The sequence below is a fragment of the Arabidopsis lyrata genome (genome assembly GCF_000004255.2).
Source record: "Arabidopsis lyrata subsp. lyrata unplaced genomic scaffold ARALYscaffold_7, whole genome shotgun sequence".
Classification (NCBI taxonomy): Eukaryota; Viridiplantae; Streptophyta; class Magnoliopsida; order Brassicales; family Brassicaceae; genus Arabidopsis; species Arabidopsis lyrata.
Window position 1 is genome coordinate 5,974,051 of NW_003302549.1, and position 23,263 is coordinate 5,997,313.

The following is a 23,263-nucleotide window of genomic DNA, read 5'->3' on the forward strand; positions in this document are numbered from 1 at the left end:
GAGGCAATTCATATTCGCGTTAATTGGGCCGTAAAAAAAACTCTTTAAAGCCCATTACGAGATATTTTAGGCAAACTACCCCCATTCGTTTGACATGGCACTTGACGACGAAAGCACGATTCATAAACGGATAAACCGGCGCGAAAGAAAAATGAATGAAATTGAATTTTTGAAGGATAATGGTGAAACAAATGAGTTTGTCTATACAGAGAGGCAGAAGATATCGGACTTGGATCACTTAGCTTTCTCTCTACCTATAAATCTATTGTTTATGGAGCAAAAAGAGACAATCTTGCTTTGTCCTTCTTTTCTTCTAGATGTTGTAGCGTGTGAAGTAAACTTCAAGACCCTACAATAAGGTTTTCTATTCTAATTCATGAATTTCCTGCAGTTGGGGGCTTTACATAGGCATGGCACCTTGAGTTCCTCTGCCTCATCTGGATCAAATAAGTAATCATACCTGCCAAAACAACACACAACATTTCTTAAACTATGACAGTCGATCAGCTTTAGATTGAAGAATGGTATATAGAAATGTGTTGTGTACGTTAACTCCTCTCCCACAGCTACATTGGCCTTGGCTATCAGGACAATCCTGCTTTCCTCATCTCCCACACTCATAATCCTCGCATAGCAATTTGGCGTACACTGCACACCATGTATTTTTATTTAGGCTTCACAATCTTTATATTTATTATAAGTAAAAAGTCCAAGCAGCTTACCGAATGGTTGATGAGTCGAGCTATATTCCCTTTATCTGTAGCATCAACCACTACTTCTTCACTGATCTTGAAAAGCTGCAACACAAATCCTTCTTTTGGTTAAGAGAGATAGAGAGAGAAGAGACAATTTGTGAAGATAAAAGGGAAACTATTTCAACTCACATAGCAATCCTTCCCTACTCTGCGATACCGTGCTTCTCTCAAGTCTGCAATGCTACCTCTCACCTGTTCCCCTCTATATTCAAGAACCTGAAATACAATAGCATCTCTCAACAGTCAACACTCCTCTCAACCCAAATAGACCAAACACAATATCACAAATGGGTCTGCTGACATACCATTTCTCCTTCTTGGATATTTCTTCTTGCAAAAAGACCCCATCCATGTATTCCAGATCGCCCAAAGCAGACCCGATCCATTTCTGTCCTCTGTCACATGAAACAAAAACATGTTACATTTGATAATATACAAAAAGAAAACCTGAACATTGCAACCTCGTCAAACATCTGAGAATGCTTGCCTGCAAGTGGTGAAGTCGTTCCCTGAAAGAAGAAAACGATTTTGGTTCTTCCGGCACATGCTACAGGAGATACAACCCAAAAATGTCAGATCCAAAATAATAGATAGAAACGGAGTAGAAGCACTGCATGGAGACTTTCTTACTCTGAATGTGTTTAGAGTTTGGATTGCTGCTGATGGATGATGGCGTGGTCCCCTTGTGTGGTGAGGAATGGCTTCTTCTTCAATCCTCTACAAAACAAAGATCAGCCTACTAGACAAAGGAGATTTGCAATGAAACATACAGAATTTTTGTGGATAAGACCCAATATTACCTTCTTGCTATTGATCTTTCTTTTAAATACTCGACAACGAGCAGCAGAAAATGGATCACGTGTAATGGTATCCTCTGCAGGTGACTCTTCATTGTCTTCTCTGATTGATGAAATAAGTCTGGAACCACCTTTCTTTTTGTTTTGGACAAGACTCTTTGCAGAGAATGCCCCTGAAGGAGTTTGTATAATTAACACGTTATCTGGGTTTGGAGCCCTACACACCAGTAACAATAGAGAAAATTTGTATATCATAACCCGACACCTTAATACCAAAACTTCTTTAAGCAGTTTTCTGAGAAATTTCACCTGTGATAAGCACAATAGGACACCATCTTTGTAATCTGCTGACCATTTTTCTCCAAGCAGTGCAACTACATACAAAATGCATGGAAATATGCCTATTTAAAAGGAGTAAGATAATAAATTGCTAAGGAAAAAAGAACACTTAAGTTCCTATAAAGTTAAAGATTCAAAACACATTATCTATCGGATACCAGTTTCACCTCAAACGACTATATAAAAAAGATTGTTCCAGTTAGTTCAAAAGCATGTATAGAGAAAGTCAATTTTGTCTGATCTAATGAGGAAAGATCAGAAACAGTCAAGCAGTAAGCATACCTCCATTCTATAACCAGCTCGGGAGGCACACATGGCATGATAGTATGTAGAACACTTGCAACACTGAGTACACGAGCCATGTATTTGTTTGCATATTACACATATCTGAAATCCATCAAAACGAATAAGATTTATTGCAATTTAGCTTTGCTCGCAGACAGTTGTGAAAAGAGTACTCTAGTGCATCCAAAATTAAACACAATAAGTTAAAATTAAATTTACCTTCACAAAATTAGTTGATGGAATACTCAAAATCCCAACTGCAGGTTCCATTTTTTCCTCACTTGCAAAACATACTTCAGGCTGAAACCAAGCACATGTCACATGAACCCACAACGTTTCCACATCAGTTGGCTTCAATGCACCTCCTATCATCAGTGACAACATAGCCGAGCCAATGAATTTAGTTAATAGGCAGTGGTGCCATATGTTTATGTGAAAAAGCTGAATATGCTTTATAAAGCCACCTTTTACAGGGCAGAGGCAACACTCCCGCTTAATATCTGGTCTCTCACATGCTTTACAGACCCATGAGGTGAAATCACGCACATGTCTAGCGCCATAGCATTCCTGATGCACTGCTATTTGGCATCTGACAAGAAAATGAAAGAAACAAATATCTTAAGTTGCTTATGAAACAATGATAATGGATGATACTTACACAGCCAAAGATTGGGCGCAAAAATATGTCTAACGGCAGGTCCTTTTATTCAGGTAGATGAAATCATGGTTTTTAAACAAAACTAGAGCAAAAAAAGATTAAAAAGCACCTGTTGCAGATAATAATCTTGTTGTAGTCCCAATCTTCAACCCATCTGCAAACTGCACATCGTTCTGTTGTCCACTTCGCATTAACCGGCTCATATGTCTCTGCCAACAACGAAAGGAAAAGCCAACAATAGCATCACAAAAGCACTCGAAACTTTGCAACATGTTACAGGATTCCCTTTCCTTTTATACCTGATAGAAAAGCAAGCAATCTCTGCTTTCTCTGCTTTATGGAAGGTCGTTTAGGCACTTTAGCTGCAGTAGCATTTGCATGTAACTCTGCTAATTTCATCATCTGCAGAGTAAGTGAATGGTATGGTAGAAATATATGTCAGTTTACTTTTATGTAAGTCAGAACAAAATCAAAGAAAGACGCCAATATCTCTGAAAGAAACCAGAAGAGTAATTGTACAAACCCAATCTTCTAGTGCCAGCATCGAGCTTTTGACTTTCACACTGGTCTTCCAATTTTTTGACTTTGATCCGGTATGTCTTTCCCATTCGCTAAGGGCTTTCTTTTTGGGTCCACAGGAGCCACACTTACATACCACTCTGTAAATAAACAAAATGGAGTAAGAAGACTCTGGAAATTTTTCAGCAAAGAAACTTGAAAATCTAGGTGAGGTAAATCTCAATCTCTTCTTGCTTTGAATTAGTTTTAGAAGAAAACTCATCGCGAGAAGTTGGGGAAATGTAAGGAAAAGTTAAAATGGTATCTGCTTACAAATGGAGCCTCGGAAAATAAACTCCTTCTACTCCAGCGCATACAACAATAACCTTGTCAGGAAGAACCATCTGACCATCGCCTTTGCCAAGTCTGTACCAGAAAACTCCCAAATTTAGACATTTGGCAATCAAAAGGCAGTTGTTGAGAAAACAATAATAGAAGTTAAGACGAAGAGGCCTACTTTGACTTTGAGTTTTGTTTTTCTGAATCTGATAGGTCAAAGTTAAATTTAGCTCTGCAAGTAGGACAGTAGTAATCTGTTTCCCCCAAATCCTTCAGACCATAAAATGAGCTCGATCTCAACACACACAAGCAGATGATAGTAGGGTAACCTTGATGAAATCAAAAATTAACATACCTTCAAATGCTTATCTGATATTTGGTCACACTCTGCGTGTATCCAGATTTTACAACCATCACAGCGCACCTATTTTACCACACGGATATCAAAAGGTCAAAATAGAAAACAACCAAAACCTGAAGCTATACCATTATAGAACCTAATATATTTGCTTTCGTACCCAGCTTTGACTGTCCAAATGATTCCTTATCTTCTTGCATATACCACAAATGTGTTTTGATTTTGTTAACTGCAACAACAACCAAAGTAGGCTTACACGTATGCAACTGTTTCTGCATCACTTCAAACTAAACTAAGAATAATCACAGAACAAGGGATCCCACATACCCTTGAACATGGTTTACACAACAACTGATCTCCAGGAATCAGAGCTTTCATTTTTTTTGCCATCTCAGAAGAAATGACCGTTTCACATCCTGCACATGCTAGTGGATTTCTGTGTTTCTTTAACAGCCCCTGCAAAGCATAAAGTTAATTAGATACATTACCCAAATTGGAGGAGATTTACACAAAAAGATATAAGAAAAAAAGTCATATAAAAATGGACCAAGAGGCATGAAATTAAATTCTTAGCAGCCTTGTGTTGTTTTGGGAACTAGAACGTTATAATGAAAAGGAACCCCTGCACAACAAACTCACAGACAGAGACACTTGCCTGGGTTGGAGCATTGTTATTGAGATCCTGATTTGAGACCGCAGTTTCTTGAATCCATCTGTAGAAAGAATCATCAAAAGTCGGGTTGCCAGCAGCCAAGTGAATATCATGCATCAACTTCTCCGTGAATCCCTGATCTGCCAAAAATGCTTCCTCCAGTGCCATCTGAAAATTCCCAGGCTTGCAACCTTGCAGTTCAGACTGTTCCTGGAACCTGAATAAGTAGCTAATTAAACACTAATCCAAATTTAAGACCTTCTCTTTTGATAATCAAGAGACCCACCTGGCAACATAATCCACAAAAGGGAAGATCATCCCTCTCCTCACCCATGCATAGTCCTGCTTACATTAAACAACAGTCAGAAATAGAAAACTTAATAGAAGGCCAGATTCCATATTTGGAAAGTCATTTGTCTCTTCGTACCCTTTCATTCTCGTTCCCAGAGTGGCCAAAGAAGACAACACAGGCAGCATCGGGTATACAAGAACGCAAAACAAGCTCGGGTGCTTGTGTCATTGGATCGATAACAATGGCAGGCCAAAACGGCTCATTTCTCCCAGACTTTGCCCAAACCAAGTCACCTGAATAGAAGTTCTCAGGCCCAAAAGTACCTTGTTTATTTGGAAGCTTCTCATCAACACGAGCACGAGCCTCATTACGTTGCTCGTGAAACCTTGCTTCTTTACACAATGCACTATACTTACTGTTCCTATAAAGTTCCTTGCTTTTCAAATTACTAGCTTTAGGAACCCGAAAACTAACAACTTTATCATCCCTGCATTCTAGTTCTTCCTCCAAATCACAATCACTTTTGCTATCTTTCCTCCAATTATCGAGCACCGAATCATTGAATCGAGAAGGAAGCACCTGAATTCGTCCCCTAGATGTTCGAACAAGCGGTGGGCGTGAGACTTCAGCCGGAGGAGGATCCCTCACAGCGCCGGAATCGGATCTTCTCTTAGAAATCAACTCTTCAACCTCAACAGGTTTCATCGAACAGGAAACTTCATTGCACCAGGAAGCAGAGAATCCATTCCGTCCATTTCCTGGAACAATCCCGGCGGCGATTTCTCCGAGAAGATTGAGAGGATAGTAACAACCTCCCAAGTTCGACTTTCTCTTCTTTCTGGACTCATTGCCCGAGTGGTGCAAACTCGGTATCTGGGTTTTAAATTTCCGTTTGATTATCATTCTCTTTCTTATAAAAATTCAGAAAGCAATCAGAGCATCACTGTTCCAAACAAGAATCAGCAACTAAACCTCTCAAAAAAATCTCGAATTTCTCACAAACCCTAATCTAGACCTCAATTTCCGATGCTCTAAGAAACTCGAGAGAAGAAGTCCTCCGTTTTCCTCTGACCCAGAACTGAAAATCGCGTACCCGTTGTATCAAACAAGGAAAGCTACAAAATTGAGGTTTTTTTTTAATGGAAGAAGAGACGTTTGGCACGAATGAGCGAAAAGAGAAAGAGAGAGAGATCTGTTCCTAACTTCTCTCGCTCTATATCTCTCTTAAAAATTCCAGAATAAATAAAAATGCGTCCTTTCTTATGATTTGGATGATAAAACCGGAAGAAATGTTGTCAAGGAATCGTTTTTAATCGAAAGATTGAAAATTTCTTTTTTTGGTAGAGAGAGAAAGGCGTGACAGAGTTGAAGAGAGAGAGAGAGAGAGAGAGAGAGAAGATGCAGCAGAAGTGGGTCGTTGGATCAGGCGTCACCTTCTGAATAGCGTGAATGTGCACATTACTATGATTATGCTAACCTGCGCCATCATCGCCCACGCTTTTTCTTCTTCTTCCTCGTTTTCTTTCTCTTCTCGGAACCAATTCAAAGATCGTGTCTTTTTTTATTTACTAGTTTCTTCTCTTCTTAATTTGATATGAAAATCAGATAAAATGTTTTTTCTAGTAAGGTTCGAAAATCTTTGGAAGCTGCAATGGAACTTACATTGTACGGCTACGACAGTGTACTTCTTACTACTTCATACCGAGTTTGATTACAACAAAATTATCAATCCATGAAACGCTCTTCTTACACTGTTACACAGGAGACATGTCGTATCTTTGTACATGTAAAATTTTAAATATTTGTTTCTCTGTTTTAGATGCACCGGTGAGTGAGGTTGATGGAAGAAGCAGCTACAAAATGGAAACAAAAAATACATATATCGAAAGAAAAGTTTCCCACCAATTTTTCACAATTCTTATAAGGGTATTTATGTAATAATACAATTTCTCTGGTGTTTTCCGGTTTAGAACTAACCGAGAAGCTCTGTGATTTTCTCAACTACAAAAAAACCAATCACGTTCGTTAGGAGGGGTTGTCTGGGTTGATTTATTTATCTAGTAAACATTAGTTCCGTTGGATTTACTTATACAAAGGTTAAAGATTTCTCAATGGAAATGGTAATTTAAGGTTTGGGCTGATTCTTGGCTTCCAAAACATACTCGCCAAGAATGAACGGTTCTTCATCGCAAAGCATTAATAAAGTTCACCAATTATTTGAGGAGGATTGCAAAACATAGAATATTGAAAAACTTCAGCTTCGTGTTGTGATATATTAGAACTTTTAATTAAATTATAAATATATCTCAACATGGTCAACAGGTTTGTTGCATCCACAACCATATCCAAATGCCATATCCAAATGGGAAAGTATGTGTGGAAGGAACTAAGACCATACTAAACCAGATTTTGGCTCAAGTTTCAATTTTCATATTTTCGAAAGGTGATCCCCATGTACATTCATCAAAAGTCAAAAGCTATTTATTATATCAACTGATACAAAACTAAGAATATAATACATACGGTCAAACCATAGAGAGGAATATCAAACAGCTTCTATATATAATAAACTTTTTAGAGATAGATAACTTCATAAGCATCATTACTTGAGTAACTACTACAACTTGTTTTTTCTTCCTAATCCTTACTTCTTATTCAGACAAACCCCCTTATATACAAAACGAGAGGTGGGTGGGATTATATTCTTAACACCGCATCAGACCTATAACTAATACTCATTTCTGCATCTCCTCTGTTTTCGCAAACCTTCCTCGGATCCTCGGTTGACTATCTGCAAGAGCCTTTCTGCAAGCATACTGTAACCATACAGATACAATCCAGAGTTCAGTTTCAAACAAAGCGGGTTTGATATATAAACCTAAACCATTTTTTTAGGTCTTTACCTTGATTTTACGCCCGAAATTTCGCCTGCTCTTCTTGTTCCTGTATCGAGAAAGCTTCTCACGGCGGTCCTCAGATGTGCAACTTATGATTATTCGATCCAGCTGAGACTGGACATGACCCGCATTTGTAGTTCCCAGTGTCTGTCATAATACAAAAGATCCTCAAGTGATGAACATACACATGATAACTTTTGCCAACATCATATCTATATATAGTCATCTAGGTCTGGGAAAGGTCTCTCTGAAATATCGATGATTCAACAAGAAAGAACACAGTCCAAAATCTTGCAAACACTTGCATATGTATATATTGAGTTCAATGATCAAATGAGTATTATTAATAATTTCAGTTCGAACCTGTATATCGCTTTCACTAAACGCTCTTCTCATGCCATAGTCCACTGGAGGGAAATCAGGGAAGCTCTGAATCACTGCATCCTCGTGCTGTACCATATCCATTGAGCTCAGGTTTCCCGAGCTCACACTCTTTGGGATTGGGACATCAGAGACGACCACACTACTACTCTTCACATCAGTGTCCATTTTTGCAACTAAAGTGATGTTCTTGATGTCTAGTACCTCGGAGAGCGGAGACTCCATGGCTGATTTGACCAGGAGGTCCTGCTCACACTCGTAGAAAGCATTGTCTATAAGCTGTTGGTCACTCTGCAACGACCCGAGATCACCTAGTTCAACAAGCTCTTGAGAGAGAGGATCAACAGCTAGCATTGGTTCTTCAATGATCGGCTCAGGGGCTTTGAATAGGTCACTCTCTTCTCCAAAATCATACTCACATGCCTCAACAAGATTGTTCTGCTTCACAAATTATAAGAAAAATGAGCAAAACATAACAAGAGAGAACCAAAACCACAAACTACAAGATCACAACTCAAAACTTGACTAAGAAACAGTGAGATTCTTTGGTTTTATACACACACACAGAGATCTCTTTAAAATGAATTCGTTCAAAAAGGGTAAGAGGAAAGGGAATTTTTCTTCTTTGTTACAGTGATAGTAGAGAATGAATGTAAGATAATGACACTATGAATCGACAAACCCCAATCAGAGCAAAAGAATAACTGAAAAAAACAAACAAAAGTCTTAAAGACACGGAATCTGGTAGTCTAAAAACACAAACGTTTGTTGTCAATCGTGTATGATACGCTATTTTAGTTCTCACTCCAGCTTGAATAAAGAGAAAATGGTCATTCCCATCATCACAAACACATAAAAATGTCTCCTTTATATTCACTGTCTCTCAAAACCAAAAATCAAGTTGAGTTTTTTTTTTGTTCTATCAAGCATCATCAATCAGTAGCAGAAGATTCCGTCTCTTCATCTGCCCAGAAAGACCCAATTTTTAAAAGCCAAAACAGATGTGAGTGAGCTCAGCAAAAAGATCGCATCAAGTTTCCAGTTACCACAAAATTTCTCAAGAAAATCACTCAAAGCACAAAACTTTGCCCTTAATATCCACTAATTAGTGTTTACCATCTCCTTCACACTCCAATTTTCTTCATTAACACAACAAGGAAGAGAAAAGTGACTTAATTTCATCAAAGATCAAGCAAAGGCAAGAAACCCAGAAGCAGATAATCAATGCAGTGACAAGAAAAAAGGAATTGAAATTGAAATCAAAAGACAAACCATTTCATCAGAGAGCTTGTAGGATTTAAAGAGGTCTTCAAATTGGTGAATCTCTGGAGAAGAACTCTGCATGAATCGGAAAGCTAAGCCAGTTTGTGCATACATTTCTGATTCTTTTGCTCTAGGATTAGAAATTTTTTATTTCCTGGAAGTAGAAAGAGGAATGAAGCAGAGAAGAGTGAACATAAAAACCCAAAAGATGAAAAAGAGAGGCCAAGTTGGGAATTTGGAGCATACCCTGAGGGGAAAGTTGTGTACTTAGGCCCCTCCTCTTGCCTATTGTGATGTTGAGAGGCTGATATTGATATTTTTTTGTGTAGAATTATTGGTGCACTGAATCCCATTTATAGATTTTACTTTCTTAATTATTTTTGCATTGAAATAAATTTTTACATGAAAACAGAAAAAATAAAAAAATGTAACCCCCACTGACACTATTTCAGTGTAGATATTTCTTATGCACAACTTTTTTTATTCTTCTTTAGTTTATTTCTTTTAAATCTCTAAGGAGTTCAAGAAATTCGAAATCGGTAACTCCTTCGATTAAACTCCAAACTAAAAATTATAGAAAAATCGGACGAGTTTTTAAGTATAAACATCGACTGCGAAACGGATACTAATTTACTTGTTTTGATCTTCTTTTCGAAGTATTTAAACAATGTTGTAAGTATAAAGAAGATTCATGAATCAGAAGAGTTATTTCATGTAACGTTCCTTTCAAGTTGTAAGTTGTTGTAACAAAGCAGTGGTTAATCAGTACATAAAAACAAAATCTGTTGGGATTAGAAGACAAACAAGTTTAATTTTTTGCAGGTTCTAATTAAACATGTAGACATGTAGTAGTAGCATTTAGCAACTCGTAGTAGGTGACTGTAGAGTGTAGACACTAGTCACTAACACATGTTTAGTGTAGGTCCTATGTTCTTGTGACTCTCTCTGACATTTTCCTTTACGTCATGCGATTGCGAGGTTATGGTGCTGTGGGATTTTTGTAAATCGCGACATAAACTTACTTCTGAGTGATATTGTTCTCTATCATGAATCCATAAATAATGGAAACAATTAAAACGTTCATAGAATACAATCTGGTTGTACTTTGTAACCAAATTCATATAATCAATCAATTCTTGGATCTGCTTTTTAGCCTTTATGGCCAGGGAGTGAGGTCCCGTGATTTCCAATTTTTTAAAGAAATTATATATGAGTTTTGAGGAAATGACAAAATTGACATGTGAAAATTTTCAGAATATGTTCCGTGCGAAAATTATAATTTATTTTTGTTGAATGCTAATCACTAGATTTAACAGTGAGAATGCTTTAGTTCCAAAGTTGTTTACTAGATTACTCTTGTCTAAATTTAACGTTCAAAACACGTTTTGTTCTAGTATTTTTCCAACTTGAATCCTTTTAGAAAATTTCCTTACTTCATCTTTGAGGGAAGCTTTTGTATTAGTGGGAACTGAAACTACAAGTGTACGTGAGAGGAAATTTGTATTTGATTACCGAGAACTTAACATAAAACCAAAAGTGAATAAATACAGATGGTCCTTGAGTACATATCAAATTATGATTCTCAAAATTTATTCATATTATCTTATGCTTTTCTTTCTTTATGTTTAACTCTTCAGTTCCATCGAATTATATATTCTTATGTTCTTGTCTCAACATTTTTGTTTTGGATTTACTCATAGTTTCTAACTTGTAACACGTACATATATAAAATAATTTGAAATAACAGAAAGGTTGGGGACCAACAATTTGTAGTGTTGTTACATGAATATGGAAATGAGAATGATATATAAATCCATGGGTGGTCCAAATTTGATGGCCATTTCTAATCTGTAAGAAATTGTTCATTTGATAAAGATGCCGAATATTTCATTTCGGTTATAGTTTATCTAAGTTTGTGTGTTTCATTTATATTTATTGGAATTGAATATATTTTGTATACGCAAGTGGACTTCTTTTTGTTTTGTTTTATTTTGTATTTGGCTTTATTTAGTCTGAGTCCCAATATGTTGGGTCAGGAATGCATTGGTTTTTTTCTCCAACATTGACATGTTTCAAATTGGCTCTCTATATGTTGTATATTTAACGTATAACTAACTAAGCTAGAAGTATTTTTTCGTCTGACCCTTAATCTCAGAATTGTAGCGTGAACAGTGGAATCATTGTTCATTGCCAACGGGCATGGCGGCGCTAATCAGGAAAGGTGTCCCACTTTGTACACCCACAATGGTTACTTGCTTCCAAGTTCCAAGCTCGAATAGTCTTGTGGATGGACTCAAGAAAACACTTAAAGATGAATTTAGTAGCATGTATGAGAAACTTATCTACTATAACACCTTATATGGTTTTAGTAAGCTGATAATCCACTAAAACATTAGAGTTTGTAATGGTAAGAAAATTGGTGGCAGTAAAATTTATATGTAAAATATAACATCTATGATTTAGTCATGAAAAGCTTAGTGCTTATATTCTCATCCAAGTTTTGATATTCCTACTATATATAGGCATAATATAGCTGCAATAATTTGGAAGGTATTCTTGTAGATGGATCTTACTAGTTAAAGCATAACACATATATCAAAGAAGCAAACGTAGGTGTCGTCTACTGTTGTTGTCTCTTATGAATCATTGAGAACTATGGACAAGGACCACGTGACCAGTTTTCATCAAATCTAACTTACACTAAAAACAACGATAAGCCCGTCACAACAAGAATATTCCACCCACCAGCAAAACCTCACCGGAGAAGATTCTACCATAATCTTCTGCTCTCACATAAGTAGTGCGCATGCGTTTTAAATAAAAACTAAATTGTATCGTTGTGACGACAAAAGAAATTTAATATATATAGTTCAAAAGGGTCGATTTTATTTAAGAGATCAAATAAATTAGTAATATCCAACCAAATATATTATGATTTGGTCCAATATATATATTAATGTAGATATAAGTAAGGGAAATAAGAGAGAGAGAGAGATCAGCAAGGAATAGAAGGGTTTGAACGACAAAAGAATCAGATTCATAGTCATTCACTTAAAATGAACACATCATTAAGCAAAAAAAAAAACAGATGAAGTTCTTAAGAATTTTGATATTAACGAATCAACAACTGTCTTGAAAGAAACCAAATGGGCAGGATTATCATCTTGAAGCCATAACAAGATTATATTGAACACAATATTGGCTTAAGAGTTGAATAAAGATCATCATTTAAACATTGCGTTAGAGAAGTCCATCCCAGGATTCTGAGCCATGAACTTCTTGAGCATATCTTTCTTCTCTATCTCATCACTTGTTGGGAGTCCCATCTGCTTTTGCCTTTGATCAAACTGCGGAACAAAAGGGAAAAAAAAGAAACTGTGTCACAACACAATTCTTGCAAAATAAAATCTAACACAAAGAAATCATCAAGAAGATAAAGAAACCGATTAACTTACCATCATCTTCTCAACGGATGCGCGAGTTTCAGGGTCGAGATCACCCAATTTGCTGCTCTCTGGTTCAACTTTCTGAGTGTCTATTTCAGGTTCTCCCTTCACACAATATTTCCACCACTCCATCTGGTCTTGCTTTGTCAAGAGCACTGATATCATCTTTTGATCCTCGATATTCCAGAAGCAGTCGTCAGGCTTGACAGAAGTGAAGAATTCTCCATCGATGATTAGATCTTGCCCTTTGAGACCAACTTTCAGACGGTTCTTCTTGATTTCACAGGTAACAGATCTTGATTTAGTGCCTTCTGGCACTGGAATGTTAATTGTGACCTCTTGAAGATTCTGTCCCCATGAGTATTTCTCAAAATCAAGCCCATTGCCTTTGTTAGGAACTGCAGGAAACAGACATGAAGTTAGTTTTGCAATAAGAGAGACTAAAGTTGTTGAATCTTTTACACAAGAATCAAATTCCAGAACTAGTGATGGGAGAAACTAAGAACTAAGTGGGAAGGCAAACTGATTGCAATAACCTAACTCATCGATCATAGCATATTGAATCAAACATAATAAACATAACTAAAGATTAATCCAAGACGACTGAGAAAACAAAACTGATTCCACATGCATCAATGAAGATCCAATTACCACTAAGGAAACATAACCCTAAAAAAGTGTTCACCAAAAGACATACCAATTTCCATATTCAAAAAAAGGAAAAAGAAGGACTTACCGATGGGACCAGATTCTTTTTCCTCCTTGGGCTTCTCAACCTCCATGGGATCCGTCGCCTTCTCCACCTCCATGGCCCCCGTGGCCTTCAAGCTATCCTTCTTTGCCTTCTCAACCTCCATGGGCTCCGTCGGCTTAACATTCTCCTTCTCCAACTTCTTCTTCTCGGCTTCCCTCAACCTCTCTTTTGCAGCCCTAACAGCAGCCACGATCTCCTTCTCAGCCGTTTCTTTCCTCAGAAAGTTGCTCTCTTTCCCGATAACGTCAAGGACTTTCTCCAAAAACCCTATTGGGTTTGAAGGATCGAAACTTGCACTAAACGGCACCATCGAGGGTCTCGCCTCCTCCATCTCAGAGATAATCGCCATTGGTTTATAAGCTACAGGGTTCTTTGCTCGTTAGAGATTAGAAATCAGAATGAGTTTCTTTGATCGTCAATGGCCAAAGATTGGGAATTTATAGGGAAAGCCACAAAGGCTAAAAAGGAAAGTTCTAGAAGAAACAGTTAAAACCCTTTTTCAATTTGTTTTGGGCCTTTTCCTTTAATTCCCTCCCGAATCCTAATTTCTAAGGTTTTTCCTTTTCCTTAAAGTTTCCTTATTTCAGGTTTTTTCCTATTTATCATTTAAGTTAATATTATGAATAATTGCAATTCACTAACATTAGATTAGAACATTATACAATTTAGGACAATTAAATTGATTTTAAAAGCTTAAGAATTTGTTTGTACAAGAAGAAAATAAAGCTTATGATTTGTTTTCATATTTCATTTAATATATTTTTACAAGATTTGTTGAAAACCTTGTTAAGAGATCTTACAGGAATCTTTAAAACTTTACATGAATTGAATTACATCATATTTGACCTTATCTTTAATATTTATTAATTTGATATCAATTTAATTTTTGAACACTGAAAAAATATTGATTGACAATCCTCCTAATAATTTGTCGATTGACAACAACTTGTATAATATTAACTAGATTTTTTACATATTTGGTTTTCTGCCTAGTATTATACATTTGGATATTGAATGAGCAATACTTGGGTTCACTCCTAGGGGTGAATCCTTTTATTCACTCATTTTATTGTAACCAATCAGAATTCGCCACATAATAAAAAAAATTCAATTAATTATTAAATCTAATCCCAAACCATTCTTTTATATACCCAAACCGATAAATAACCTCGTTTAATTACAAAATCTAAACCCTAATTCTCCTTTGTAAACCTAAACCGACATTTAAACTTGTTTAATTGTAAAAAAACTAAACCCTAATCATATTTTCTAAACCCAAACCGACATTTAACTTCGTTTAATCATAAAATCTAAACTCTAACCCTTTCTAATAAACTCAAACCGATACATAATTTCGTTTTAGTGACAAGTTAGATTTTATAATTAAATGAAATTTTTTATTGTTATTAAGTGGCAGATTCTAATTGACTGAAAGAGGGTGAATAAAAAAGTTCACCCCTAGGGGTGAAAGAGGGTGAACCCAAGTATTTTTCATATTGAATTATGTTAATCACAGTGTTGAATTATATTGAATTACTTACGTGTGTTATGTTTATTTCATGCGTAATCACATTTTTTCACCTCATCAGATCTCCAATATCCATGTATGTAATGAATCTAAAGATTTGAGCACCTGAACACCGATCCAAGTTTTACCCACATGAGACTATCGGATCAAACATTCATTCATGATATGTTTTAGATACAGACAAAGAAAAAGAGTGCAAACGAATCATCATACAACATTCCTTCTCAAAGAGAGAAAAAAACAAAGAAGAAGAAAAGAATGAAGGATCAGGAAGATGATAGGTTTGGTATGGAAAGCCCAGAATCTGGACTGTGTTGCTCTTTCCAGATTTTACCAGTGACTCTAAGTTTAAGCTCTTTCCTGTCTCCGCCTGAGAAGAAGAGAGCCATGTTTCTTTGGATGATGAGACCGTCGTTGCTGTCTCTTACTTTCCTGTGGCTATCTCTGATGCTTCTTGGGGTTCCTTCCCATGTTAGCTTCCTTCCACTGCCTCCCACTTCTAAGCTGTAGCTGTAGCTCCGTGCGTCTTCCTCGTCTCCCATGAATCTCAGGAATGCCATGTATACCGGACCCATCCCGAGCTGGAATGCCTCGAAATGGAGGCAGAAGTATTGCCCAAAGCAATGGAAGACCTGAACCCAGATAAGAAACAGAAGACGAAGCTGTCAGGTTTTATGTCGAAAACATTTAAGAGAACCATGTTTTCCTAGACAAAGAAGGATATGCTCACGGTTAGCATCCAAGTTGCGTTCTCTACTTCACGCGGGTTTGATTTGACATAGCGGTGGTTAAAAGTGGAACCAGCGTGCATGTCAACTTTGTGATCATCCCTGAGATGGGCTACAAGAAAAGGGATATCCCCTACGATACCACACTCGGAACCAGCATAAGGACAACTGTAAGGTCTGAAGTTACAGAGAGACTCGTGCTTCAGTTTGCTGTAATAAGGAAATATCTCAGGGCATCCGAGATTGTAATACTTGCAAGGCAGCTCAAGGGACTCGGCTACTTTCTCAAGAGCTAAACATCTAATATCTCCAAGTTCTTGTCTACACGTGGGACACCGGTTATGCACCCTCACTTTACAGGTCGAGCACAATGTGTGTCCATTATGACACTGCAACAACAAGAAGAAGATAAAAGAGACACACTTTTCAGATCAATAACTTGCACTGGCTCAGTTATAGGATACAACCACATTATATCATCTATATCCCATTAAACGCTACACAACATATACGCAGAGAAGAAGACAAACACATAAAGCTAAAACGTATCAACAGGTGCAAAGTATGAGACCAAAACACTCAAACATGAATCAATTGTGCAGCAAAATCACAATCCGATCCAAAAACATAATGAATCAAACAAACAAAAAGAGCATGGGAGATTCACCTGATGGATAGGAGGATACATAGAATAGGTACAGACAGGGCACTCCAGAAGCTCATATACGCTAGTGGCCGGAGCAGTTGCCGTCGGACCGACAATATTTGTAACGACGGCGGCCGCTGCGGCACCGCCGTGAGTCTTCGTCGAAGAGAATTGGTAAGATTGGTGGCCATTACCGTTCTGATGGATCTCATTCCCCGTAGACGAGACGCACTCCATACTATCTGTCTCCATTACCACAACCAATTTTTCTCAAAATCAAAAAGCCCTAAAATTCAAAAAAAATTAGGTCTATTCCTCTCTCGATTATCAAGAATCTCTCTTTCTCGGAAAATAAAAATATTCCTTTCTTTCACCACCGATTTTAATAAAATCAAAAGCAAAAAACAGTACTTTGCTTCCCTACCACTTTTGGGTATCTTTGAGAATGGATTCGTAAGACAAATCTGGTAAAAAAACGAGAAAGAGAGAAAAAAGGAGAGAAGATGAAAGAACAAAAATCTGAAAATTTTCCAGGGAAATCCAAATAGCCCCTGTGTGACTCCAACCCTTCCCTGTCTTTCTCTCTTTCTCTTTCTATCGTCACCGATTCGATTCTGCAAAAGCGGTGTTTTATTTTCTTCGTTGGCTTCTTTTGAATCTTTTGATCTTCTCTGAAACCGAGAGAGAGAGAGAGAAAAAAAAAAAACGAAGAGAGATCAAATCTGAACCGTTCAGATGCTAAGGCTCCCTTTAATTCGAATTTGAATCTGACGGTTATAACATTATCTGCCAAATTCTTTTTCTTCAAAAGGAAACTCGCATTTAACCCACAACCAATTGGGATTGGCTATAGCCATTAGTGATTGGTCCAAACCCGCTGCGTACGTAACCGATGTCCTTTAGCAACGGAACCGTACTTTTACGGCAAAGACAGGATAATACTTATTAGATATATATATTGTTTTATCAGAAGTGTTAACAAATGGTTCTATGGTCTAGCGGTTAGGACATTGGACTCTGAATCCAGTAACCCGAGTTCAATTCTCGGTAGAACCTTCTTTTTCGTGTTTTTAATTTAATGAAAATAAAAAAAAAACTTATTAGAAGGAACAACAGGTCGTCCATCATTTATTATTTTCTGCTTATTAGTTTTCTACAAGTGGAAACGATTTCTACACTCACAACAAAGATTTGGCATCAACAAAAGTCTAACGAGGGCTCACAAAAGCAGAGTGAAAGAGAAAAGCAGCAAGAGGTTGGATCCTTCTCCAGACAAGATTCAGTTTCAGTACGATGATGAGTATCCTAAGCCGGCTTTTCTTCCCATAAGTGATGAAAGCATCATCTGTCCCACCGGAGTTTCTGATCCATCAGACCATCCATACTTCCTAAGCAAATGTTCCAGAAAGTTACCAACCACGTAAGAAATCCCCGACACAGATACAGCGATTGTCGCGTAGTACAGAATGCTCTTCAGGTAGCTGCCTCTCGGGTACTTCACATGAGCTTTGGCTATGGCGAGCAAGACTATGCAGGATAGAGATGCCCCGAAAACTGATGCCACTTTGTAGTCTTTGTTGTGTTTTTCGCTGAATGAGAAATAGTAGACTACAGGAGGGAGTATTCCGACGATTATGAAGGATAAGATTGCGACTGTTGCGTGAAGCGTGAAATTTTCTCTTCTGCCAAGGAGTCGCTTATACCGACCTTCTTCTTCTTCTCGACCGTTAGTCTGGTTATCCTCTGTTGTTGTTCTTATGGGTTCCTCCTCTCTAAGTTCTTGGAGCTGCAGAAGAAGTTTTTCTGTAAGTTTCTTGAACTTGCGAGTTACGCGGTTCATTACCAAGTTTATGCATCAGATTACGAAAGATGGATTGATCACTCACATTATGAACAATGAGAATAAGCCCGCCAATCAAATTTGCAAGTCCCAAGACCAGAATATTCACTGCAACCACAACGATACAAACATGTGTTGAGATCTTCAAGCAATATTTAGATTTTCAAGCAACGAAAAATGTGTTTTGTGTTTCACAAATGGAAACGGATAGCTAGGGCTAAGTGGTACTTACACATTGAAGCACCAGAACCAGCGGCGGATGAAATAACACCAAGGCTTGTGATGGCTTCTAGTAGACCTCCGTAGACAATGCTTTTCAAGATTTCCAGTTTACGTCCTTGAACAACGACTCGTCTCATTAACGGTTCTCTTAGAGACCCTTCTTCCAGCAAATTCCCTGGTGAAATATCAATTTCAGGATTTGCTGGACTGGTGATAACTCCTCTGTCACCTGTGTCCATCACACCTAAACAGAAGCGGAAAGTTCGCAAGGTATGAATAAGAATGACTAGACAGAACGTTAAGAAATTCATCTTCAAACAAAGGAGAGACAGAAACCGGTTTTATTCTATGTATTTGGCACTGAAGCTATGAATATGATTTTCGCACCATTATAAACAGAATTAAGATTACCTGTTATTTTGGTCAGACCAAAATCTGGCTTTCTTGTGTCAGAAGTGTCTTTTCCTTCAAACAGAAGAGGGGCACCTTCTTCGTGAAATGTAGTTTCTACTCTAAATCCGCCGGGTCTGTTAGTCACTGTGTTTAATATACTCATGCCATGAGATGGTTGAATTGGGGAGAGACGTCCTTTGTCTGACGTGTGCTTCCCGTCTGCTGGACTAGAATCATCATTGTCAATCTTTTGCTGTGTTTGCTCCTCCGCCGTAGGAGCCAGAAACTTTTGCCCGTCTTCAACAATCACTCCATTGTTGACAACTTTGCTTGTATCGTTTGATTTTGCAACTGCCATCATATTAGAAAATAGTGCTGGAGTTTTTAATAGTCAAACGAGAGACGCAGAAGCTAAATAAAAGAAGAAGGATTGGCTATCACGTTTTATTTTTATTAAAGTTGCTTCTCAGCGTCAAAAGCTCAAACTACACAACACACGAACATGGGTTCCACTTTCTAAGTGTGACATTGCTTATATGTACCTTGAATCGAAGGGGTGTCAACAGGCTTTATATCTTGAAAAGCACTGATCTCTGATCCATCTGCACAACGACGTTTTCAAAAAGTTTAGCTAAGAACCAAGGGTAAAAAAATTGTAGAAGAATCTTTCTTATCTCCATTTTTTAGAGACATCCATATCCACCTACTTATTACCATATTCCATGTAACTTTTTAGAGATTTTACCTTTAATTATTTAGTTCATGATCTACTAATGGAAAATTACCATTTTTGTTGCATTAACTGTCGTTAAAAAAGAGAATGTCCCCTTACCTTGAATCGAAGTGGCTGCATCACGCTGAACAACGGCTGGGGCTTTTGATGGGTTATTTGAAGTAGAGCCTATCGTATCCTTTCCCAAAGGACTTAGGTTACCACGCGGTGGATTAACTACTGGGACACTAGACTCACGAGGCGGATTAGCTACCGGGACACTAGATGATGCCCCACCTGAAAACAGAAAACAAAAACATTTAGTTATAAACTTCTAATGCTAAAATGTTACAAACCTCCTTCAGCATCATATCATAGTGAGTATAAAAGGAGAGACATTGCAAATTTAATTCTACTAGACACCAAAGTAGCCACGAAAAGAACGGAATGTCTAAAACATGAATCGATTGATACACTGGCAAAGGAAACAAACAATACCTTGCTGAACAGCTGATTCTTTTTTGTTAAAGCCGAATATTGAATTGAACCAATTGGAATCGCCTGTAGCTTCCTCTTGAGGGTTTGGCTGAATTTTTAACCCCTCGACACCTTCACGGGGAGGAATCGGCTTTGAAGCCACCCCTGCAAATGTTTCCCAGAAAAGGAAAGCATGCTTTGAATACAAGAAGGGATGGGATCTGAAATTTCAGTTTTCAAGTATCAAAGAAACTGTTACAGTCTAGTTTACCTTTGGGAATAAATATGGTAAAGCATGACAAGCACTTGAACAGAAATGATTCATTTGCAGAGTTTTCACCACCACCTAGAGATAGCACATTGTCTTCCGAATGAAGAAGAGGCTCAGTCCAATGAGGCCCTCTCACGCGCTTTGAATCTCCCAGCTCATGGCAGACCCTCCGTTTTCTTCTTTTGAGGACAACTCTTTTGGTGATGCAAGAATCGCAGTTTGGACAGAACAAATCATGTGTCTCTTGCTTATCCAGCACATTCTCCACATCAAAATCTTCAACATCTTCGATGTCCACCTCCTCCTCTATCACATCACCAGCAGGTTGATCAACAGCATCCCGGTCTTTAGAGACATCACCATCCTGTACTTCTTCGATTTCACGAGAGCTTTTGTTATCCTCAGAAGTTGAATCGTTTTCAGGTTCTAACTGCTTTTCCTCCCCATTCAAGTCAGCAGTTTGAGATTCATGAGCATCATGTTCTGCACCAGCTGACTCAGAACCTAGCAAAAGAACAACAAACAAGCATTAATTAACCAGAAAATCAATTATATGATGATGACATCTCCAACCGAAAAAAAAACACTAAATGGTTAAATAGACAACACGTTTCCAGAAAATACAGCTAAACTAAGAAAGAGATCTAATGAATTTGCTGCTAAAAAAATTGTTGGTCCAAGTAAGCCTAACACTGGACTGACCTTTGCATAACAAAGATCCCTCTTTGTAGGTCCAATCGCAGTGGCGACATATCCAAAATCCTTCATATACAAACAACAAAACATGACAAGGACTTCACCACCAGAACCAGAAGAAACTATCAGAAAATCTATCCTACAACTCAATCCCCAAATGCTAGATACCTTCAGGTGATAATTGCAGGATTACTAGACCAGCTAATTACTCTACTTGATTTGAAGTTTTGGAAACAAGAGCGAGCACATAATCGATGCAAAAGAGATGATAGATTCAGCTCCAAAAAGGGAAATATTTCTGCAACTAATCCATAAGAAAACAGCTCGAAGGTTTAGTGACTAAGAGCTAACCTTGTTCTTCGTCGAAGAAGACGATGCAATTGTTCCCGCCGTTATGCTCTTCGTGAAGTCCGACTTCAGTTTCTAGCTCCAAATTAACTAGTGCGGTATGTTCTCCTTGGCCGTTGCTGTGGAAATCGGGAGTCTCTTCCGTACCATCACCGGAAAAGCTAGAAGAGGCCGAGCTGGTGTTGGTGGTACTGGTGATTGTACTACTGTCTAAACTAGTATCGTGTCTCTTTCCATGACGAAATGTTTTCCTCTCCAAGTCGACAATTTGTTCGTCTTCTTCTTCCACTCCTATAGGCTGCTGGTGCTTCTCGGTCCCGGTGGTGGGCTCCGTGAGTTCGGCGGCGGATCCCATCAGAAAAGGGAAAAGATGACAAAGTGGAAGACAGGAATGGCCAAATAAAGAGAAAAGCGAACAAAAAAGGAGAGATTCTGAGATCTATCTATAGAGAAGGTGATAGATGTTGGGGTCGTCTTTGTCTCCTTCTTCCTCCCTTCAACATATATAAATGGTGATTCCTTTGCTTATATAAATTATTGATGGTGATTTGTTTATTTTGACTTGGCCGTTGAGCACTAGTACTGGTTTTTTTTTTTTTTTTGAACACCTCACTAGTACTAGTACTGGTTCTTAATCATGTTTTTAAGCAAAAAAACTTTTCACGTGTTTAAATCTTTTTTTGTTAGTTACAAAAGGTATAGGACTTTTTGTTTTCTTTTGTAATTTTGTTATTTACCTTTACTAAATATATACTAGTAGTTGACAAAATAATATTAGTGATTTTTTTGTCTACAAAATTACATCATTTATAAAATATCAACATTATAGGATTTGTATTTGACACCTCTAGATATACACTTTTTACAAAGACACAACAAAATAATTAGCTTATTTAAATAACTTGTTTAGTACTTGCTACATTTTAGGAAACCGTATTTTGTCAATTGTAAATAGTGGCTCTGAATGGAGAAAGCGGATCGGGCGGAGAGGATCAAGCGGATCAAGCGTATCAAGCAGAACAAAAGCGGATCAAGCAGATTTGGCGAATCAAGCGGTTCAAACGCTTTAAATATGTGTTGAATGGTGAAAATGGATCATGCAGTACAGATGAAATATTTAAAATAATCATATTAAAATAAATTTGTAATACTAAAAACAATCACATTAAAATAATCATACTAAAAACAATCATACTAAAATAAATTTGTTATACTAGTTTGACATATTATTGTATATGTATTTAAAAATATTTATAAAAACACTAAAATATTTATAAATTATTTTCAATTTTGGATAAAATATTTTCTCACTAAAAATAAATAAGATAATGAAAGTAAAAATATTATATTTGGAATTCAAGTAAAAATAAAATATTATTTAATGTTTTCTATACAAATAATCAAATGAAATTGTAAATATTACAACATTTGAATTATAATCTACAATTCCAACCAAAAGTTTATCATATAAAGTTACATGGTTTTATTGTTATATTTATAATTTAGAAATCACAAAAGATTTAATTTTAGAAAAAGAAAAAAAATCAATCTCATGATGATGTCAGAGATAAATCAATCGTAGGACTAACTTTTGCATCTAAATAATAATTTGTTTTAACTGAAATTGTTTAGTTTTTAATATTATACAAAAGAAACAAAACAAATAATTTAAAAAAAAAAAACAGGAG

General features: G+C 37.1%; 5 protein-coding genes and 1 non-coding gene across 8 annotated transcripts; 1 reads left to right on the forward strand and 5 right to left on the reverse strand.

Annotated features, from left to right (window-relative positions):
• Window positions 1-143: 143 nt before the first annotated feature.
• Window positions 144-6,538, reverse strand: LOC9305603 (histone-lysine N-methyltransferase ATX4). The gene is made up of 23 exons (XM_002869486.2): window positions 5,109-6,538; window positions 4,968-5,023; window positions 4,685-4,898; window positions 4,357-4,485; window positions 4,190-4,258; window positions 4,027-4,095; window positions 3,850-3,941; window positions 3,666-3,758; window positions 3,358-3,493; window positions 3,134-3,236; window positions 2,944-3,043; window positions 2,641-2,765; window positions 2,396-2,541; window positions 2,174-2,278; window positions 1,862-1,926; window positions 1,556-1,769; window positions 1,386-1,472; window positions 1,243-1,302; window positions 1,061-1,150; window positions 885-971; window positions 723-797; window positions 548-648; window positions 144-460 (listed from the first exon to the last, which is right to left on the reverse strand). The coding sequence occupies exons 1-23, from the start codon at window positions 5,874-5,876 to the stop codon at window positions 370-372; spliced, it is 3,075 nt and encodes a 1,024-aa protein (XP_002869532.1). The 5' UTR covers window positions 5,877-6,538; the 3' UTR covers window positions 144-369.
• A 902-nt stretch (window positions 6,539-7,440) lies between these two features.
• Window positions 7,441-9,982, reverse strand: LOC9305604. Of its 2 annotated transcripts, XM_021019306.1 has the most exons (5): window positions 9,761-9,982; window positions 9,524-9,668; window positions 8,234-8,689; window positions 7,877-8,017; window positions 7,441-7,789 (listed from the first exon to the last, which is right to left on the reverse strand). In XM_021019306.1, exons 2-5 carry the CDS (start codon window positions 9,626-9,628, stop codon window positions 7,709-7,711), a joined length of 783 nt encoding a protein of 260 aa, XP_020874965.1. In that variant the 5' UTR covers window positions 9,629-9,668; window positions 9,761-9,982; the 3' UTR covers window positions 7,441-7,708. The 2 variants fall into 2 exon arrangements, with proteins under 2 accessions (XP_020874965.1, XP_002869533.1); XM_002869487.2 differs by having other exon boundaries at window positions 9,524-9,982.
• Window positions 9,983-12,526: 2,544 nt separating this feature from the next.
• On the reverse strand, window positions 12,527-14,206 carry LOC9305605 (protein BOBBER 2). The gene is made up of 3 exons (XM_021016658.1): window positions 13,697-14,206; window positions 12,970-13,358; window positions 12,527-12,861 (listed from the first exon to the last, which is right to left on the reverse strand). The coding sequence occupies exons 1-3, from the start codon at window positions 14,061-14,063 to the stop codon at window positions 12,739-12,741; spliced, it is 879 nt and encodes a 292-aa protein (XP_020872317.1). The 5' UTR covers window positions 14,064-14,206; the 3' UTR covers window positions 12,527-12,738.
• A 1,158-nt stretch (window positions 14,207-15,364) lies between these two features.
• Window positions 15,365-17,344, reverse strand: LOC9305606 (E3 ubiquitin-protein ligase SINAT4). Its single transcript, XM_002869489.2, has 3 exons — window positions 16,638-17,344; window positions 15,973-16,359; window positions 15,365-15,874 (listed from the first exon to the last, which is right to left on the reverse strand). Exons 1-3 carry the CDS (start codon window positions 16,866-16,868, stop codon window positions 15,509-15,511), a joined length of 984 nt encoding a protein of 327 aa, XP_002869535.1. The 5' UTR covers window positions 16,869-17,344; the 3' UTR covers window positions 15,365-15,508.
• Window positions 17,345-17,600: 256 nt separating this feature from the next.
• Window positions 17,601-17,672, forward strand: TRNAQ-CUG. Its single transcript has one exon. It is a non-coding gene; the product is annotated as a tRNA-Gln (tRNA).
• A 41-nt stretch (window positions 17,673-17,713) lies between these two features.
• Window positions 17,714-22,095, reverse strand: LOC9305607 (membrane protein of ER body-like protein). 2 transcript variants are annotated; one of them, XM_021017093.1, is made up of 10 exons: window positions 21,579-22,095; window positions 21,234-21,293; window positions 20,532-21,035; window positions 20,282-20,425; window positions 19,904-20,080; window positions 19,614-19,673; window positions 19,090-19,422; window positions 18,689-18,922; window positions 18,503-18,564; window positions 17,714-18,402 (listed from the first exon to the last, which is right to left on the reverse strand). In XM_021017093.1, exons 1-10 carry the CDS (start codon window positions 21,928-21,930, stop codon window positions 17,902-17,904), a joined length of 2,427 nt encoding a protein of 808 aa, XP_020872752.1. In that variant the 5' UTR covers window positions 21,931-22,095; the 3' UTR covers window positions 17,714-17,901. The 2 variants fall into 2 exon arrangements, with proteins under 2 accessions (XP_020872752.1, XP_020872753.1); XM_021017094.1 differs by lacking the exon at window positions 21,234-21,293 and having other exon boundaries at window positions 21,579-22,092.
• Window positions 22,096-23,263: the final 1,168 nt, after the last annotated feature.